General features: G+C 28.8%; 1 protein-coding gene across 1 annotated transcript in view; it reads right to left on the minus strand.

Moving 5' to 3' along the window:
* The window catches only part of LOC107450126 (ubiquitinyl hydrolase 1 puf), a 172,789-nt gene that overhangs the window by 94,601 nt on the left and 56,699 nt on the right, over positions 1-21,489 (minus strand). Inside the window, exons 20-30 of the mRNA XM_071186397.1 lie at positions 20,162-20,238; positions 19,950-20,076; positions 16,764-16,868; positions 15,219-15,383; positions 14,071-14,259; positions 11,940-12,050; positions 8,953-9,069; positions 6,802-6,873; positions 4,673-4,759; positions 2,381-2,545; positions 1,272-1,520 (exon numbers count right to left, since the gene is read on the minus strand). Coding sequence (XP_071042498.1) covers positions 1,272-1,520; positions 2,381-2,545; positions 4,673-4,759; positions 6,802-6,873; positions 8,953-9,069; positions 11,940-12,050; positions 14,071-14,259; positions 15,219-15,383; positions 16,764-16,868; positions 19,950-20,076; positions 20,162-20,238 — 1,464 coding nt within the window. The remainder of the gene's footprint in view (positions 1-1,271; positions 1,521-2,380; positions 2,546-4,672; positions 4,760-6,801; positions 6,874-8,952; positions 9,070-11,939; positions 12,051-14,070; positions 14,260-15,218; positions 15,384-16,763; positions 16,869-19,949; positions 20,077-20,161; positions 20,239-21,489) is intronic.

The raw sequence follows: 21,489 nt of genomic DNA on the forward strand, positions 1-21,489 counted from the left end.
TAAAAAAAATTAATAACGAAGTCGACGAAATATTAGCCCGCATCGCGATCTGCTGCAGAACAGTCGCCAATTCTTAGCAAACTTTCGACATCGGCCTGCAGGAAAATAAATAAGTGAAATAATAATTTTAAAAAAACATCCCATAAGGAGACTAATTTAAAAGGTATGCATCTTGTATCCACCCCCATCTTAAAGTAAGATCACAAGCTAGAAATCCACTTAGCGCCTTGGAAATTTTAATTGGAATGATAAGATAAGGAAGTAATATGACCCCAAATCCGGCACTTACGGGTTCAACAAAATTCCAATATGGTGCCCATATATTACTGGTAATTCAATTATACTGTTAATTGCAGAAAAACCAATAAATTTAATTAAGTTTCTATTGTAGATTATGATGAATTTAATGAATTATGGTGAATTTAAAACTGCCCCATCTTCAGAAATTTTATTAATTAAAATAATAACCTATATAATATAATCAAGGAGAAATAGTAGCGCTTTTGCGGAAAAATACGATAATGTAATAACAAGCAATGTAAAATTCCTACTTAGGTCAACAAAGAAACATTTTATATTAGTTACTTTTTATTAAATAATTACAATTTTTTCTCCCCTATAAAACTAAAATTAATTCATTAAATTTAATGAATGAATTAATATTTCAAAAAGCTATATTAACACCAAGTGTCATTCAATACAAGTTTAAAAAAGTAGTATTTGAATGGATGAATAAAAAGTATTTTATCAACAATTGAAATTTTGAACATGATATAAAAATATGTACACGGAGAGTAGGAAAAAGTACTAGGAATTGAAGGGGAAAAAATACGTGCGGCATCGGACAACTATAAAAATATAAATTTGGTAACGTGGATCGCACATGTAATGTTCTTTCTTGAATTTATCTGGCACAGCGAATATAAAATTATTAAATATTTAAATGTGCGCAATAAACTTTTTTTTGTTGTTCAAATAGAGCTATAAGTTAGTAATGATCACTAATGTTATTTTTAAAATATGTGAGCAACTGAATCGCCTATAGTAAAATTTAAAACAATGATTAACGTTTGGCCCATCAGAAAATTACAATTCGTTTTTCGCTCATTCCGATTTAATGAATGAATTAGTATTTGGAAAAAAAAACTGCATTAACATCGAGTGTCATGTTTAAAAAAATGTATTTGAATTTGAATGGATTAATAAGAAGTATTTTATTAAGGATTGAAAATTTGAATAAGATATAGGGAGAGTATGAATTGAATAAGCACCTCTGGATCATCTAAAACTAATCTCTTGAGTAGAGTTTCGAGCAATGGATATCGAAAGAAGTGAGTGTGAACTTTAGGCTGCGAGAAGGCCCAAGAGACAAGCAGAGTCATGGCACAGGACACTATCTGTGAACGTCCCCAGAAGCCAGTTTTGTATTGATTGGGATCAGTTGGAGAGGCCGCTTCAAGGAATAGAGATAAAATAGTATTCAGGACGTTCTCTGTCTCACTCATCACATGAAGCATCACCTGCAATAAAGTATAAACCTTAGTTTCAAGAAACATAAATATGTATAAATTCTAATGATTGTTTAAATTCTTTTGGTACTATTCGCATTCGATATGAACTTCGCAATATGTATGTTTATAAAATTTGGTCCATCTTTTAAAAAAAACTTTGAAGAGATGTATAAGTACAATGCATACCTGCCAGCTTTGAAGAAATAAAATAACGGAGATATTGCTTTTAATCCTACGTGTAAAGTTTTGATCTATCATGCATAATCTTATAAGTTAAAAATAGAAATTCAAACACTTACAAAAACACATTTAGAGACGTAAATAATATATATATATAAATCGTAATCTAAAGAAGATTTTTTTAAAAACAATCATTAATAATTATTGAAACTATTAACACTCAATATACTGTAGTACTGGCAATAGCACCATCTGTTAAGGAATAAGAGCGTAACTCAGCTCAGTATATATGCACATATGGACTTGCAAGTATTTAATTAAACAGGTAAAATAATTTGCTCTTTCATACGCTATAGACCAACGGTACAACAAAATAGATTGTGAAATCATTGAATAGATCAATGTGAAAAGCACATTTTTGCATGATAGGTGGTGAAAATGGACATGGTACAGAAAAAAATCTCATCTCTGAAAAGGGAAAATTAAGTACTTTTTAAAAACACCCTATGAAAAAAAGCACCTTTCAGGACTTTTAAATAACGAAAATAAAAAATTAGCACATTTAATTACTTTTTAAGAATGCTACACATCATGGTAAATATATAACATTAATTAAATTGCATAAGCAAGCTTGTTTATTTAAATAAAAACACAATACTGGCGAAATATAAATGATGAATTTCTTTTACCTGATTCAGTTTTGGGATTAAAAGTTTGTCATTGCTGGTTTTCCTTGTCCTCTTAAATCTCTTTTTGGGTAAATCGGATTCACCATTGAGAGCATCTTCTTCAAGAGTTTCCACACCAAATTGATAGATAAGACGTAATAAGCAGGTCATGCAGTCTTGTTTCCACTGAAAATTAGGAAATCATGTTACTGACCAGTAATATTTTAAATAGTGGTCACTTTTTAATAATTAAAAATTCTAAGCAATAAAAAAAAAGTTCATAATTTAAAATAAAAAAATTTCTTTTGAAGCAAATTTCTGAAAATTTGATAAACAATATCTAATGGAAAACTGTCCTAATTTCTTCAAACTGGTTCAACGTAAAATTTAAGAATTATATATCACATTTTCAACCCATGAAATGCAGGGTTCAAATTTTTGAATCAATAATATATATATATATATATATTAACAAGTTAGTGTTTTCCAGTTTTTATTTTTTTCAACAAGAGCAGGAAAAAGGTTAGCCTGGAAAAAGCTTCTTGAGAAGGACAAGGCTCACCCTGGGCTGTTGAGCCATTGATGATTTATTAAAAAGCATAAAATTGATTCATTACAAAATAAATTTGGTAATGTTGTGATTATAATAGTGAAATTATAATGATCAAAATTTTACCAGATTTCCTTTCTTCAGAAAATAGTATAACTAATTATATTCTTTTATAAAAAGATGAATACTGTTAATTAAAAAATTAATACAAAAACATAACTGGAATTAAACCCTTGATAACAAATTCAGTCCCTCTGAAATTTTAAAACCAGAATAGAATAAAGCTATTCTAGCATTTAAAGAAAGATTATCTAAAAATTTAAAATGCATTCAATGTGAACTGAAGTGAAACAAAAAAAAATTAAATTAACCATTGAAAAAGTTTACAAAAGGAGGGAAAAAAAAGATTATCAGAAAACAAAATTATATTTAATATTATCTAAATATTTTATTTAAACTTCTAAAGAAAACACAAAATACATTAATGATTGTAATTGTCTGCTAAGAAAATGATAAAAGAATTTACAGAGTTTGATAAAAAATGTGATGATACAGTTATTTAATCAATACTTTTTATATGTAAGTGCCAAGCGATTAGTGGCCACCGTTAATTTCAGAAATTGAGTAAAATTCCGTTTAAATACAATAAATATCAGTGGTCAGAAAAACTACATTTTCTTTGTAGTTAACTGCAACTACTTTATTACAATCGTAGTTAACTACAAATACTTTTTTTATAATGTAGTGACTACAAACTACTTTCGAAATGTAGTCACTACTTTTAGAAGTCAAACTTAACAGGAGAAATTAATTTTCACCAATATTCAAAATGATTTTAAATAAATTGATTAATTGGCTAACAAATGATTTAATTGGCTTCGTCAAATATGAGGAGATAATAAGACATTTCAATTTATGTTTACATGAAATAGATTTTCTAAAGTATTTTTTTATGAACTTGTTCCTTTAACCTTCAAACTCTATGCTTCTCCCGACAGTGATTTAAGAAATCCTATGAAATAATCAAATATTTGTGATCCAAATTAAAATTGGTGTTTATAACAAAAGGAAGGCTTTTAATTTTAGGGTTATTTTTTCCAGTAATTTTGATACAATTTCGTGTAGTAATATTTTCAAAATTTCAGTTTTTTCTCAACTGTCTGGAATTAATAAAATTTGCAACAATGTTGAATGCTTTCAAGAGGCTACTAGTAATTTTTTAAATAATCTGGAAAGTAATGGTTTACCTTGTAATTTTTACAAAATATTGAAGGTAAAAAAAAAGAAATGATTGAAAATAATTAGTTTTTGTTTTCTTTTTATAGGGCTAGATCGGACTTAACCGAAGCTTTTCTAGCAGTTAAGCTTTTCTACTAACAGAGGGCAACTGCCTTCTTGCTTTCCTTCTGCGCATTAAGTGTGGGCGCAGTTTGTTTTAAGATTTCCAAAAAGTTGTGTGCTTTGGTTAGAAATAGAAATATTTTAGGCAGGTTTTTTTCAACAATGTTTTCCTTCTGTAATTAGTTTATGTAATTTACTTTTGCATTTTGTTTTTGTATTTTATAGAGGAAAGTATATTATCCTGATGAATGAGAACATGAATATCAAATTTTTCATAAAAACAATCACTAAAAATGAATCAGGCAGCGTTTTCAGACAAGTGGTTGTTTAGTTTTATACTAAGCAATACAAATAATCTCAATTTTTAAAATTGAGTCAAATAATATTGTTTCAATTAATATGAATAATGAAAAAAAAATTACTTCACTCCAATATCCCTCATCAGAAGCTTGAAGAACTCCAGACATGAAAATTTGAAAGAGATGATTCAGTCCACCACATTTCACAAACTAAAACAAAAATTAAGTTGCATTTAGTTTTGAATTGAATTATGAAACAAGATGAATGATACAGCCTTCAAGAACGAATTGAAATAACGGGGACATTTAGAGGTGATAGTGTCGAACTCAGAAATCCTGAATAATAATTGAATAAAAACATTAACGACGCATTTCAAAAAATTTATGTCTTTATAAATTTAAATCATTGATATTTTAACAACATCAAATTCTAAATAAATTGTATGGAACATAATTAAAATTAATAACTATTTATAAGTTTACTTTTATGTCTAATCACATTCATTATTCTGCCAAAAAAAAATATTTACGAATGAAACAGATGTCAAGTATAAATTCTAGTTCTAATACTTTTTTAAATAAAATGTACAAGAATTGTGATGGATGATTTCTGGAAACTTCTCGATCATGGTTAGCAAAAAATTTGGAACCTTTCCGAAGCACAATCATCACTGGAGGTTTATGCTTTACAAACTATATGGGGAAAAAATATTGTATGGAAAGTAAACTTAAAAAGTGATATATCAAATCTATTTTAGACTGACTTATATATTATTAATTTTTCAGTTTTGACTTGCCCTTAAAGTTGGTATTAAATAATTTTTTAAAAAATTATTTAATATTATTAAAAATTATTGCACAATAAATGAAACTAGAATTTCACATGCACAGATTTGGTTAGAAAGCTGAATTTAAGAAACTGATAGAATTTATGGATTTCTAAAACTTCAATTTTTATTAATTATTAAGGTTACTATAAATTTGGATATTGTCGAATGTTACCCAGCACTTGATGCTTGGTAAAATTGGCCACATAACTGGTACCGTACCAAGTTCTGAGACATAAAAACTGGATTCAGGTACTTAGTGACGTAATTATTTGGCTGTGTAATAACTTGGTAATGAAACTACAGCATGCACACGGTATATCCCTAGTTTTGAACATAAAGGCTTCATTTAAATAGATAAAACTTCTCCATACTTTTTTTCAAAAATAAACTAGTGAACAACTCTATTAACAATTATTTTTTACGAAATGGAAACAAAAAATCCCCAATTTTTCCCGGCTGATTTTATCAAATTTCTCTGACTTACGTAATTGAAAACATACATATTCTTATTAATTTTTCATTTACACCTCATTTTAATACACAAAATATATTTAAAAAAAAACAATTATAGTTCCTATTAGAATTGAAAATAAACATTTTTTTCAAACAAGAGCAATTGTTTTTGCAAAACTATTAGTTTATTACATACCCTGAGGAATTCATTTTTCCAGTCAGTATTTTAATTAAATTTCCTGATATTTTGCTGTGTTCATATTTTGAAAAGTGTGTTGTAGGAATTTTCCAGCATCATTGAACATGAAAATATACTCTCTAAAGTTTTAAGTTTCATATTTCGATTTAGTGATGAAAATATACTCTCTAAAGTTAAGTTTCATATTTCGATTAGAATTTAAATATTTTTTTTTATAGCGATTTTGTAGTTAGTTTTATTTCAAAGGCAAATTAAGTTGCAACGTTTAATTTCTTTTAAAAATCACCACAAATAACAAAACTTTCTGAATGATTGTTTGTTGCTCTTCTTACCCGTTGCTGTTACTGTACGTTGTGTTACATTTACGTTATTTATTACATTACAATATTCAGTACATAAATATTATACTTTATTAAATGTATTACATCGTGTTACATGTTGTTTTGGCATTTCAATATATATTAAAATGTCAAAAAATAGCAAAAATCATTTTCAAAAAATGCTCACTAATGCAAGAGTCTTACGCCTAATATATACATATATATGGTTGAGTTTTTTCTTATGATAACAACAAATAATTTCAATGCATAAAATTAAATTTGCTTAGAGATTATGAATTGAATGTAACAATTATGAGACAATCAGACCTTAAACCAATATAGTAGGGCTTAACATTTTTGGAGCATATTATTAATGATAATGAAATAGAGTCAACTAAAAATTAATCAATAAAAGAAATTTCAAAGCTATCAACCAGAAATCATCATTACTTTTAAATTCCAAGGTGTGGTTTCTTTTTCAACCAATTTTTCTTTGGGTGAGACACTTTCCAAATTCATTCCCTATAAAAAATATATATATCTTTCATGAGAAATACAATAACATTATTTATTAAAGCAGTCAGGGTTTATAGCTAAATATTTCAACAAAATATAAGGACCTTTAAAGTACTTTTTCAGCACACAAAAAATATTTTTAAGTACTCTATACATTAACAAAATGCAAAATAATTATCAAAGACTTTACATAATCATGATAAAATAACTAGTTTCTGTCAAAGAACTCTTTTCTTGATTATATTAGCCATTACAAAATGATCAAGATATTCGATAGCAGAAAGTGGAAAAATGAAGCCTAAAATTGAGAGCATCTTGCGAAAGGCAGCAGAGGTGCACACGAGAGTGCAATAATCTCATCAAACCCAGCTCAGTAGATGCACATGCGAACTCGTAAGTATTTCATCAAACGTGTAAAATGATTGGCGCTTTTATACACTAACGACTGACGGCACATTGAAATAGATTGTGGTTGAATGAATTGTGAAGATGTTGAATAGAACAATGTGATAAACACGCTTTTACGTAATACACAGAGAAAATCGACATTCCTTTTTCGAAAAGGGAGAATTAGGCACATTTTAAGAGCGCCCCATGAAAAAAAGCACCTTTAAGGACTTCTAAAAACAAAAAATTAAAAATAAGCACCTTTAGGCACTTTTTAAAAATGCTACACACCATGAGCATTGCAATTTCCCATTATAAAGAATACTACTACTTTCAAAGATATAAAAGCCTTGAACAGAAGAAAAAATACTATAGATACAAGCATGGATAAAGTACTTATTTTAGAACTTAATTGAAATGTCTATTACACCTATCAAAGGCTTAAATAAAAATTATTTTAGCTTTAGTGAAGCAAATGTCAACCATAAATACATTTTGCTATTGCGAGATAAATTTTGACCAAATTTGAGAATGTATTCTGTTTGAGTGACTTCCAGTTTTGATTATCACAATGGCTAAGATTGCTGTGAGGTTATATTTTTGTTATTATGAGGAATTAGAAAGACTTCTTCATGCAATGTTATGATTTATATTTAGGTCCATTTGAATTTTAATATACAGAAGGACCTTAGTTGAATAACAATATAACTACTGAATCGAATGGATGCCCGCAGTGGTATATTTGGTTTTTTTTAAAAAAAGGTACCTATTTTGTGAAAATGTAGACATAATTTGCGAAAGTTAAAAAAATCATATTAAAAAATCAACACAAAAATATGGTAAAGTAAGAAAATATTTTCAAAAATTGTCATTTCAAATAAAAATTATTTTATGACAGGTAAATTTCTGTATATTTTTCCCCATATAAAAAAGATAATTCTGCTTTTGTAAAATTTTGGGCTTAAAATATTATTCAAATTTAAAATTCCATAAAAATCATTGTCCATAGTTATATTTTAACTTGAATTTAATAAAAACAGGCATTTAACAGTATTAGCACTAGAAGTTATTTTCATTATAAAAACATTTTTGTCTTGGTCATACAGAATAAAGTTTCACAGGGAAAAAAATTTTTCATAAAAAATGAAGCCCTGTTAGAATAAATTTAAAATAGTGTTTAATATAATGTTTGAGTGTTAAGAATAATGTTCAAATTTTGACTTTCTGTTAAGTTTATAAAGGGAGACCTTTGTTGTTTCATTTTAAAAATCTCAGAAAATAAAAAAATAAAAAAAAGAAAGAAAAAAAAAGCTGCCTTTGATACGTGAACGGCCGGTTAGGTTTACTACACTGCACTATCTGACCAAACACGTGCTACCTTTTCCTAAAGGACGGCTGGCAAAAACCTCCTTTTTCCCCCTAGATTGCAACGAGAACAGGGTTTGCATGAGAACTTGCTTTATTAAAAGTATTTTGTGAAACTACGGTTTTTTCAAAAGTTGAATTTGTGAAGGTACCGCTAAACAGTACTAAATATACCCTGGACAGACCCCTGGCACGGATTGTTCTAGCAACCTTGCACGGCTGTCAAAAGGCGGCAGTTACTAAAGATGGATGGAAAAGTCATTTTAGATATCTTCGTTAAATGAATTGAAAAACAACTAAAGGATAATTACAGAAGCATTTTAATGCACCAACCTTAGAATGTCTGAGCGAGTCTACAATTTGTAAGCAATACATTAATTTTTGAGGGCTCTTTGGATTAATCAATGATTCTAAGTACGCCTTGGCTTCTGAGTCACTCGGATCAGACACCTAAAAACAAATAAAAGAATTAGAAGGAGTTTATCCTATAACATAAAATATGTATACAATTTCACTTTTACTAATAATAAATTGTTGAGCCCGCAGTTGGGCTCAAAACTGGCTCAATATGGGTCCTATGTGAACACACACCGAGGAACCAACATTAGGATGTCTGCATTTTTTAATATTGGTCCTACATAGGGGCAACATCGGCCTTTATTGGCTGATTAATGAATATAAAATATCGGGTGACTCCGATAATTCTATTTAGAGTCAATATTGGTTTTAAAGTGGCTAAAAAAATATTGAGTAAATTGGACAATTCTATTTAGGGCAAGTATCGGAAAATAATGGCTCTTTGAACCCTTACAGACCCAAAATTCATGAATATTCGGCCAATGAGGGCCCAAGTTATTATGCAGTTGGGGAATACATGGGCAAACAGTATCAATTTTCGTCAGGATAGGCATGATTTAAATAACAGAAAACATTTTTTCAACAAAAAACATTGATTCAATAGAAAAATATTTTTTTAAAGTCTAATTTCATTGATATTGAAGGTTTTAACAAGAGAATTAATTCTTGATTATAAAACAGAATAAGAAATATTTAAAAAAAATGAGCCCAAATGTGAAAAAACAAGATAATAAATAAATATGTGATATATTTTTTTAATGATAAGCATTTTAATTTTATGTTGGTTTAGGTTACATACAAGCATTTTTCAAACTTATAAAATGTGCAATTTGTACAGATAAGTCTTTTTCTGCCAAAATAAATTTAAATAATTGATTTTTTCTAATGTTTCCTGACTCTTCATTTGAAGACTAACTGATACAGACTAGATGTTTACAAATTCCTGATGGCGTTGAGCTTGAATAAAGATAAACAGAATTTTCTTTCATTCCTTGATTAGTTTATGATAAATTTACAATAGTTTTATTTATTCAATTTGGAATATTAAGTATGTTAAAATAGTATTTTCAAATAGTACTAAGCATTGGTTATACATTTTATCAGTCTTGTTTGGTAAATGTTAAGAAAATTAAAAAATATCTGATTTACACAAAAATAAGTAATATCTTTTTAAAAAAATCATGAATTTTGCCAGCCTCATTTTTATTAGATGTAATTTGCAAATAACTTTTTTTTAATGATTGGCACAGTGAAAAAATTTAAATGAAAAAAAAAAATTCTCATTTACGAAATTCTCAATACAAAACATAGAAAAGTACTTTGGATTGTGATGGGTTAAAGACAAACTTATTTTTACTTGTAATTAACTCATTTTGCTTATATAAAGCAGTAGTTATCTTATTTCCACAGTATTTCCTTTAAAAACTAATAAATATTTCATTAGTATTTTTCTTAAGATCAAGAAACATTTGTAAAGAGTTATGTTTATTTCAGTTGTTTCTTACCACAATCACTAAAGCATTTTTGAAATAAAATATATTTTAGAAGAGAAGAATTATATAAACAGAATGTAGTTAACCCCTTGCCAATGTCCAGTCCAGGCAACTACTACGTGCAGTATTTGTGATGCTCGAACTGACTTCGGGCAGGAGAAAAATTAACCTTTCTACTTTTTTAAGCCTGAGCTGAGTTCGTTTCTACTTTAGGCTACTTAATTCACTATTTCACCTGGCGCTAGTGGTCCTAGTTTTTTAACGATTACGACTTCGGTCGAGGGCAAAGAGTGCGATATGGGCTTGTGTGCAGTACCATGTTTTGGGATATACCATACTGTAAAATTTATGTATTGAAAATGATTTTGTCGTGTTTTTATAATATACTAATTACAGTACACTCTCAATTATCCGGTTTGCGGATTATCCGTGCTCATTCCGGAGTTACACAAAAAATATAAAGAGAAACATTTTCAAGATTAAAAAAAATTTGATTCATAAAGTTATAACACTACCAAATTTTTGGAAGCAATATTCGTTATTGGATTGCAGAATATGGAATATCAGCAGTATGGTCCAAGGTAAAATTGTCTACGTTATCACGATCGTGGAGAAAGACCATACCGATTGATGAACAATCTTCAGATGTTCAAGAAAAATATGATAACAGTACTCTCGAACAAGCAAAAGAAATCTAAGGTTTCGAAATTCTTGATGAAGAAAATTTGGAAAATTGGTTTCAAAGTGATGCATGTGAGCCTGGCCTCTAGTATTTGACTGATGAAGACATCGTTATGTTGTTAAATCAAATAGTGATGATAGTAACTGATGCAGAAGATGTAGTAAATGAATGAAATACAATTTCTCATTCTGCTGCTCTGTGGAAACTTTATTAGATTATATGGGAGGATTTGATTACGGTGACATTACTGCGGTTCGTAAAATATGTGTATCGATATATGGCGAAGACGCATTACACATTTTTTAAAAGGAAAATTCCCAGTTTGATGTTATACAGCATGTAAATGTCAGTAATTTTTATATTTTTTGTACTGATATTGATATTTTCTTTAATAAATGGAGTTTTCGTATTATCCGTGTTTTTCGATTGTCCGTGCGACCTGTCCCGGTGATTAACCCGGATAATCAGGAGTGCACTGTGTATAATATTTATCTTCAAAGTATTTTTTAATTTGCTCTAATAGAATAAGATGAGTGTGTAATCCATTACTTTTTTACGTGTAATTAAAAATCATAAATACAGCAGTTATTGCATTTAAAAATTTTACTTTTACAATAAAAAGCAGTTTTCTAACTTTTATAATAAAAGAAAGAACAAAATATGTCACTGTTAAGGGGTTGAAATCACATATTTATATTTAAAAAAAAATACAGCAGATTTCCAATAGGTACACTTTTGTTTCAGAAAAGTTATTCTATCAGAGAAAGGATTACTAAATTATAACCTACCTTATTGAGTTTCCTAAATCCTTGAAGCATTGTAGGAGATGTAGGTAGCATCATTAAAATCTCCCAAACTCGACGTGAAAGAACTTGTGCTTTAGTATGTGGTAATGTTGCCTGAAATTCAATAGAAACTTCATTAAGTATAGTAAGATAAAAACAAAGTATCTACGCACCCAATCCAAAAGTATCTGCAAACTCATAATATTTCTTGATAACAAAATAATTTTATTAAATATACAAAAACTAGTTAATATTTTTATTTATTCTTGACAATATATAAATATAATATATATATATGCACATTAACACTAAGAATATTAGAGAAAGATTATTATTATTAGTTATACATAAATATGAAATTTAAGAACCGCATTCATATAAATATTAGTAAGTTTGCTTCAAATTAAATTACATTATAAGATTTCTTGCTGCCACCACAACTGTTTACTTTTGTTGTAAAAAAGATTAGCTGATAGTAGGCTCATCCCGTTAATGATGGGATCTCTAATCTTTGGGGTAAATGGTCAGTTATATCTTTTTTCTTAGGGAGCAGCATGCATACAACTAAACATATATTTTCTTCTACCTTGCATAAATCATGATTACGTTATCTGCTTCTTATTTTCTTTTTCCCCCCACTTCCAAACTTTTTTTGCACCTGCAGATGCTTTTTTTGTTTAACATTACAATAAATATTACATAAGTATATGCAAAATTGTAGAATCACCACCAATGTATCTGAGCACAGCGTGCGTCTATATTATCTAACTATGCTTATAAATATAGTCATGCAAACCTTTTTAAATAACTATGCCCCTTTCATAAAAATGATAAATGCTACATAAAAACAATGAAAAATGTAATTAACTAAGTAAATTACTAATTGCAACACAAAAAAAAATCTTAAAGAAAAATAATAATTTTAATTAAATTAGTCACGGCAAATAACACGTATTTAAGATAAAATATCACTATGATCGTAATGGAAGCATTCCTGTTACACTTTCAGTTACAGCATTGTTCTCACCATAAGCAGAGACTTGAGGATTCAGGGTCCGTAGCCAGATTTTTCAACAAAAAATAAGCTCCTTATAAGCACTCAAAAAATATTTTTAATCACTTTCCAAAAAAAAATCATAATCAGGATCTGAGCAGCAATAAAAATTATATTCTCTATCATTTAAAGTTCTTAATTTATAAACATAAAATCTATAAAATTCAAAAACATTTTTAAAAACNGCAGAGAAAATTGTGAAAATCATGCATTTTTTGTAATTTAGAATGACAATCGATACGGCAAAGAAAATATTTCTTTTTAGCCCTTTGACTACAAATTTGAATAAACGATTTTTGTCCTGTTTATAATTCAAAAGGTTAAAATTGGTCACAAATAAGGCAAATTTAGTATTTGGGATTTTTCTGACAAGTGGTTATCAATTTAGAGGCAGGAACATATATGGTCCCGGCCGTACTTGATGGTGGGATATATATGTTCCACCTGTAGTGATCGACTTACTACAAGCAAATCTATCATTCTGGAAAAATTTATTATATAGACTTTTTTTTTACATGGTATGATACAGGGTGAAGCTATCTCTGCATAGCCTGACATTACACATTGGACAACTCATATTTGTTTCTTTTTCTATGTTCATTTCAGAAAAAATGAATAAAATATAAATNTTTTTTTCTATGTTCATTTGAGAAAATATGAATAAAATATAAATGGATATAAGAATCCCAATGAAGAATACGAGTGGGATATATCTGTCCCAATGAAGAATACTAGTGGGATATATCTGTCCTAAAGCAAAATCACAATGCTATTTCATGCAAGAAAATCTTTAGCGCCATCTAGGGGATATTGTAAGCGTTTCACGGTTAGCCTGACTGCAAGGGGCACTTAAACTATTAAAACTCAACATACTAGCAATAATATTATCTGTTGAGGAATAAGCATTTTTGCCAATAGCGGATATTTTATTGCCAAAATTTTTCTGAATAATTTGAGAATATACGGATAAACAGGAGATAGTCGGAAAATACAGGAGTCTTTGTTAAGAAACGGGTATGTAACTAAAAAGGGATTCATTTAACATTCATTTGCAATAAACAACACAATAAGAAAACACACCCCAGATTCTGAATATGAAGTGAATGAACATAGATGTTGCATAAGTCCAAACAGCTGCTCAAAGTATGTGGGTTTCAGTAAAATTATAACAGGAAGTCTATCTCTAGGAGGAGGAGGTAAAGTGGATGCCGGTTCGAGACCCTCTCGTCTTCGAGACTGCCTGAGAGCTCCCACAGAGACAAAAACTAACTGAAAAGGAAAATCAAATTTAGGATTGGTTTATATTTTTTAATTAAGTAAGGCAAAAACAGATATCTATCAGGGTTCAAAATTAATGGTTGCATGTTCATCCAGGACCATTAAAATTGATTTCGACCACCATAAAATAATTATTAGTGGTTTCCTGGAACAGCAATCAATTTGAATGAATTATATGCTGTTTGGGTTTTTTGACTTTCAGTTTCATGTCCAGGTCTGTGTTATTATCACAAAATAATATATTTCCTCATAATTGCAAATATTTGACATTCTTTGTATTCCAATTTTTTCATTTAAATTCATATTAAAAACTTTTCAAAAGTGTAATAAATATGTGTTAAAAGACCAGCAAAAAATGTGCATGAACAAGTTATATTTTTCAGGAACCAATGTCTCAATTTTTATTATTTTTACACCTGTCTTTATACTGAAACAACATGCAATATTTAAGGTTTGTATTTCAACACATAAAATAAAGTCAGTGTTGATTCTAGACCTTAAAAAGAGCTGTAGAAGCTGAAAAGGGCATTTTTCTCAAATATTTGCATAACTTTTAAGATACCCAAAATGTGTAAAATTTTTCATTTTATCAATAAAAAAAAAATCTAATTTTTTAAAAAAGATAAAATGCAAATTAAAAATAATTCCTTAGTTAAATCTCCACATTCTAAAAATTAGTTTTCAAACGAGCGTAATTCTCGAATTTTGAAAATGTTGCATGTCATAATAACTTATCAAATATATAGGTATGTCTTAATGAATCAATGTCAAAATGAATGAAAAAACAATAAATAATAATACTCGTTGAAAAACCGATTACTAAAATATGAAATTCGGTATCCATGACATAGTATTATAAACTAAAAATTACTAAGTTTTACTTCATAAGACAAAAATTTTTTGTGATTTAAAAAAAATATTTATTTTTTAATTGAAAATAAATGAGTTACTTGATGATCCTTCATCCCAAGTTCTGCTAATGTTTTTTCATCTAAATCACTGGTCAGTTCCTGACCTTGTGATATCATTCTTATGGGTCCATCTGACAGCATGGTGCCAAAAGCGTGGCATATATTTCCACCAGTATTCATTCGAGAAGCACTATCCTTGGTCTCCTATAAATCAAAAGCATGCATTTAATGTTAAACTAAACACTTCTCACACAAAATCTAATGTAATTCATAGAAAAACAAAAGTTTTATTATATAAATCTCTTTGAAGATCAATTTCAACATATGCTTGGGAAATCTGGACCATATCTTGAAGGGATGAGGGTCAGCTCCCGCATATAACAACTCCATATAACTTAAATTAGTCACTTCGAGAGAAAGGTCTTGAGAAGTATTTTTGGAGGAAATTAAAAAAAAACGAAAAAATGGTGTGTGGTTTAGAAGAACAAATTTAGAACTTTATCACTCATATAATGAACCTGACACTATTAACTTTATTAAACATCAAAGAATAAAATGGGCAGGTTACGCTATCAGAATAGATGAAGACCGTACTACAAAAAAGAGGCAGGGTGAATTTCAGATGGATAGATGGCCTAGAAAAAGACCTTTTGGTCTTAAAAACTGGAAAACGCTATAACGAAAAAGGTTTGTTTCGAAAAACGCTTCTTGAGAAGGCCATGCCCACCCTGGGCTGTTGAGCTAATGATGATGATGATGAAACATTTCTCAATATAACAAGCTTTAATTTTTTTTCTAAAACCTAACTATATAAAGATGAAGATATATATAAATATATCCTCATCTTAGCAACTTGTCTGGGTTAAACGCTTAAAGATTTTATATGTATAAGGCAGTAGCATAGTATTTTTCTATTAAAAAAATTATAAAGGAATATTTTCAAAACCATGGTTTATACTTTTATGCACCATAGCCAAAAAATTGTGTGGATCTTAAGCCCATAATATTGTAAGTTCTTTTATTCTTATGAAAAATTCATTTTGAAAATTCATATTTCTAAATGATGTGTGTTATAGTAATAAAAATAGTGTTAGTGAAAACGACAAATAAATTGCCAAAGAAATTGTGAATATTGTAGGTCCCATTGTGAGCCGAGGTGGACAAACAATGTAAAGTCATATTCAAAATCTGCCTGTGGTTTAAAATCATTTGAAAACATCGCGATCTGTAAAAAATATTGCAAGTTGAAATGGCCGGAAGGAAAAAAAACCACAATGGGATTGAGCACCTCAAAAAGTGATTTTCAAATGAATTGCTTGCAAATAGACATTGAAATAGACATAAATCTTACATTTGCATCTCGTAATAACATAAAATTAAATAAAAATATAGGAATTTGGAAAGCTATGCTAAAATTAGCTCAGCATTAAAGAGAGTAAATTAGCAATACAATACATTTTAAAAATGAAATTTAGTTTCTTATATACTAACAGATAAAAAAAATACTATACATTAAAAAAGAAAAAAAACTATCAATCAAAATGGAACAAACAACATTGTGAACATAAATAAAAATAGACATACCGAAACAGATTGCTTCTTAATTTTTGCTTGCAAATGCTCCCACCATTGTGTAACTTCAGCTCTTAAATCAGCCACAGTATCACAGCTTTGAACTTCAATTGTAGTCTATAGAAAATACATAGTTTTTATAATGCTTCAATTAAAATAATCTGTTTACTCAGTAGTTTTTAACTAGGGGGAATTAGAGGAGGAACTGATTAAATTGATTTCCTTAGTATAAACATAGTTTGTCTAAAATAAGAACTCCCCAAGCCATTCGCCTGGATCCATGGCGGTGACTATGGTAACAAGGTATAATAGTAATAGGGGTGTTGTGTCACTGTAAAGGACAAGTTTTGGATCTGGTCGGCGAGAGAATGAGAATATTTTTCTTCGGTCTATTGTGTTATCCCTAGAGTGAAGAGAAGCTATTCTTGTTCCCATAGTATCAGGCGGTGGGCGGGAGTACTTACCGTAGACAAACTACAAGCCCCCTTGTATATTCAGAAAATGAATTAACGATATGCTTTCTGTTGAGAAATTAGTTTTAATTCATTTACTCCTTTTGTTGAAAAAGTTTTTAATATTTTTCTTAATGAATTTCTTGGATTAAAAAATTATCCCCAAACAAAAGACACATTCTAAGAGAAATCAGTCATAGAATTTTAGTCTTAATTATTCATAAGTTTTAGGAAGAGCTCTCGGACTTTTCTTTGTAAACTAAGTGTCTCACCTGAATTACAAATGAAAGAGATTAAAAGTGTGTTTTTGTAAGTGCTACTCAGTGTATGAAAGAATAAGCAAAGAAATAGTGACTGCTTTACTTTAATAATACGTTTCTAATAATTATTTCTTACACTTAAGACAAAATTATGAAAGCACTTCAATGGATTAGTTGTAAATTAAACATGATATGAAATAAGCAGAATCTGAACAAGTATTGTATAAGTTGTTAAAAGGGAAATAATAGTGAAAAGGAATTGGGAAGTGCTTTTTTAACCTTTCATTTGGAACATCATGTGACAGATATATACAGCTAATCTTGTTTATTACAAGACTGAATTTAATTTTACTTTATTACCGTCCTTGAGCAGTCAACCTGATATTTTTTGGGTTAACAACTTCTAATGTGTTGTTGTTTCTAATCCCCAAGAGGTCCATCCCAATTAGACCAATTCCATAAGTCCAAAAATGTCCAGGAAGTCTAAAAACAGATGAGGTTTTGAAAAAACCTCGTCGATCTTAAAATCGATACAACTTCTAATGCTCAACGAGGTAGCCTTTGAACACAATCCAGAAGACAAGGGAACTTCTGGATCAAGTATTGGGAGAAATGTGCCTTCGTGGAGGACTTTTTGATGGAACTAATCCACATTTGCGTTACACGGAGAGGAAGACCACAAGAACCTCCCATGGTTTGCTGGAGGCAAGTGGACTCTAACCCATGATTCCCGTAAGCACTGAGGACATTTTATGTCAGCACTGTGGTCGAAGGAAGCCGGATACGGAATTCGTATCGACTGGGATTCGAATTCCGCTCACATCATTGGAAGGCGAACGCTCTATTCCCTGAGCCATCGTGGCTCAAGACTGAATTTAGAGAAACTCATGCTTTATTGTGGAAATTTTTAGTATATTGTTGGTTTAATGTTAAAAAGTTCTTTTGGAACCTTGCTATTAAGAGCTGTATTTACTGAGAAATTTTGAATAACATTTTGAAAAAATATTTTCTTTTATGAAAAACTATCTGTTTTTTCCCAAATAACATAAGAAATTTATTTTCTTCCTTTCAATACCATCTCTAGTTCAAATTACTCACAAATCTTATGTTTGAAGAGTAACAAAGCCTCTCTATAAATTTTGTTTAAAGAAAAAAAAATGATAAATACAGGGTATCTGCTACATTTTATATTTTCAAATTCATGACTTATCAGGATTTCCCATGACTAATTCCAAGAATTTTTCAGGACTTAAAGAAGTTACTATTTTCTCCGACAAAAATGTAAAATTAAATTTAAAAAAGCATTATAATAACATTCATTGAAATGATAATTATAACCAAAACTGTTATACTCCGCATCTTCATATTTATAGATTTTAAATTTAAAAAAACAAAGTAAAGAAAGAGTTGAAGCAAAATAGCTGGAAAAAAAAATACAAAAGCTATTTTTTTTCTTTTCTTTTCTGTAAAATTCAATTCTAAAGATACTTTTCTTGTTCATCAGAAAGGAAAGAAATACTCCGTATTTGTCTGTTCTCATTTTGAAATTTTAAAAAAATCAACAATTATTGGCTTGGTTGAAATTTAAATTGATAAAAAAATAAATAAATAATAAAAATTCTTAAATCACAGAAGTTTAAAAGATAATTCACTCTAGAACTGATGTTTTTTCTTTCATTTTTTGAAAGAACACCATAATTTTTAAAGAACATGATAAAGACATTTTATATTCTAATAAAATATGACTGTGAGTAGTGATCTTGTTAGGAATTCAGATATTTGGAACACGATGAAATTGAGGGGGGGATTCCATTTTAAAAATTAGATTTTTCGGCGACCTAAATCCAGGACTTTCCATGATTTTTTTTAAAAAATAGTAAAAATCATGACATTTCATGAAAAATTTTGTTCAATATTGAAATTCATGACTTTCCAGGTGTGCGGATACCATGTAAATAGAAAAATTTTGAAATAATAAGAAATGTTTGAAAATGTTAGAAAATTTTCAATTAATGTACAAATTTTAACAATGACATGAGAAAATCTATGGGGAACTGCAAATATTCTTATATTCAGAAAAACTTTTGAAGCAAGAAATTTCTGAAGTACGGTGTTGCAAAAAAAATAAAAATAATAATAATTACAAATATGGAACAGCATAATCATTTGAGCAGAAAAATGTGTTATGGAACAAATAAATATAGTTTTTGGAGTAAATAGACTTTATAATCTGAAAAGTGCTTGTAAAATTAGATTTTTGAGACCATAAATTAAAATTTTATATCATATTTAACAGAGCTTGAAAAAAAATGCATAGTTAAAAAGATAAAGAAATAAAAGAACTTTTGAGAATTTTGTTCTGCAGGTTTATATCATATTTAAATAAATATGCATTTTAAATAATTAGATAAAAGAAATATGCTGATAATATTTAATACAAAATAAAATTTCCATTAAGTAATAGAGGATAGGTAATACTGCATTACCTTTTCAGATAATCCTGCTGGTTGACAAATTATTCTAAGAACTGATGCTTGTTTTTCAAGAATACTTGATCTATGACTATTCATACCACGACCATTAAGCTGCCACTTTCTTAAATGATATGCATACCTAAAATAAGGACACAAAACATTAAAAGTCTGCGATCTGTGATCCCCCAAAAAAAAGAAAAGTAAAGAAAGACAAGTATTCTCACCTTCGTCGGAACGCCTCAATATGAGTTTTTAGCAACAGTAAAGCTCTCTGAATAATCATTAAATTACTATCTTCAGCCTATCATAAAGAAAACAATTTGTTAAACAAAAACATCTATGCAACATAAGTTTCAGAGAATCAAACAGAAAATTATTTCTATTGAAGTTGTTAGAAAATAAAACATTTGAACTTATGTTTGTAAACAGAAAAAAAATATTAACATGAAATTTTTTTAAACCAAAATCAGCATAGTCAAAAATTAGTGTGTGATCCTTTGATTTACACGAACGCGGATCGCGTGTGATTTTTAAATCACCTGAACATTGATCATACTAATATGGATTAGAATGTATACTTTTTTTAAAACATGTGAATGTGTTTCATGATTAACAATTTTTAAATTGCACAAATGGATCTCATTGTAGGAATCTTTAAATTGCACGAATACGGATCGCACTTTGTGATTTTAAATTCAAGTGAATTCAAATCATGATATGCAATTTTTAAATCACACAAAGATAGATGTGATGCGTGAATTTTTAAAAACTGCTTGAATGCAAATCGCCATGTGTCATATTTTAAATCGGACGAATATAAATCACGATGTGTAATTTTTAAATCACGTGAATACAAATTGTGATGTGCGATACATGGATTTTTATACTTTTAGGACATTTTTGTAAAATTTATTATAACGTTCACATTTGGAATTTGAGTTATCACTTTTAGAGGTGTTTGATGTGTGATGATTCCATCAACATTTACATACTTTTGTTATACTATTTCAATAGTTATTTATCATATTTTTGGTCCTTTTTACATGGTTCTTCAAACTCTGATATTTTTAATGCAGAATTACGCCATTTGAATTTCAAATTTGAGTTGTCACTTTGGCACGTTCAATTCGCAATGACTCCCTAAATCCATGCCACTTTCGGACATTTCCACTAGTTTTATTCTCATTTTGATCATTTTTATTTGATTTAAAAAGTTAATTTTTGACATGCACAGTTAAGATCAATTCTATCATAAATCCAGGTCATGGATGGATCATTTTTTTGGTAGTTGTTTGCTGTTTCTTAAACATTTCCTTCCGATGCAATTAATAGGATATTACAGGTAGCAATTTTCACATTTTCCCTCAATGATTCCATTACTAGTTCACATTAATTTTCTATTGCGGCATTTATTACAATTACTTATTTTTCAATCATTTTGACATCATTTTTAAAATACTGATATTTTCAACAAGTCAATATTACGACACACCACATTTTCAAAATTCCACAATTACGTTCAATTTAAAACTATGTGTCAATAAAAAAATAA

Source organism: Parasteatoda tepidariorum, chromosome 1 (genome assembly GCF_043381705.1).
Source record: "Parasteatoda tepidariorum isolate YZ-2023 chromosome 1, CAS_Ptep_4.0, whole genome shotgun sequence".
In the NCBI taxonomy this organism is placed as follows: Eukaryota; Metazoa; Arthropoda; class Arachnida; order Araneae; family Theridiidae; genus Parasteatoda; species Parasteatoda tepidariorum.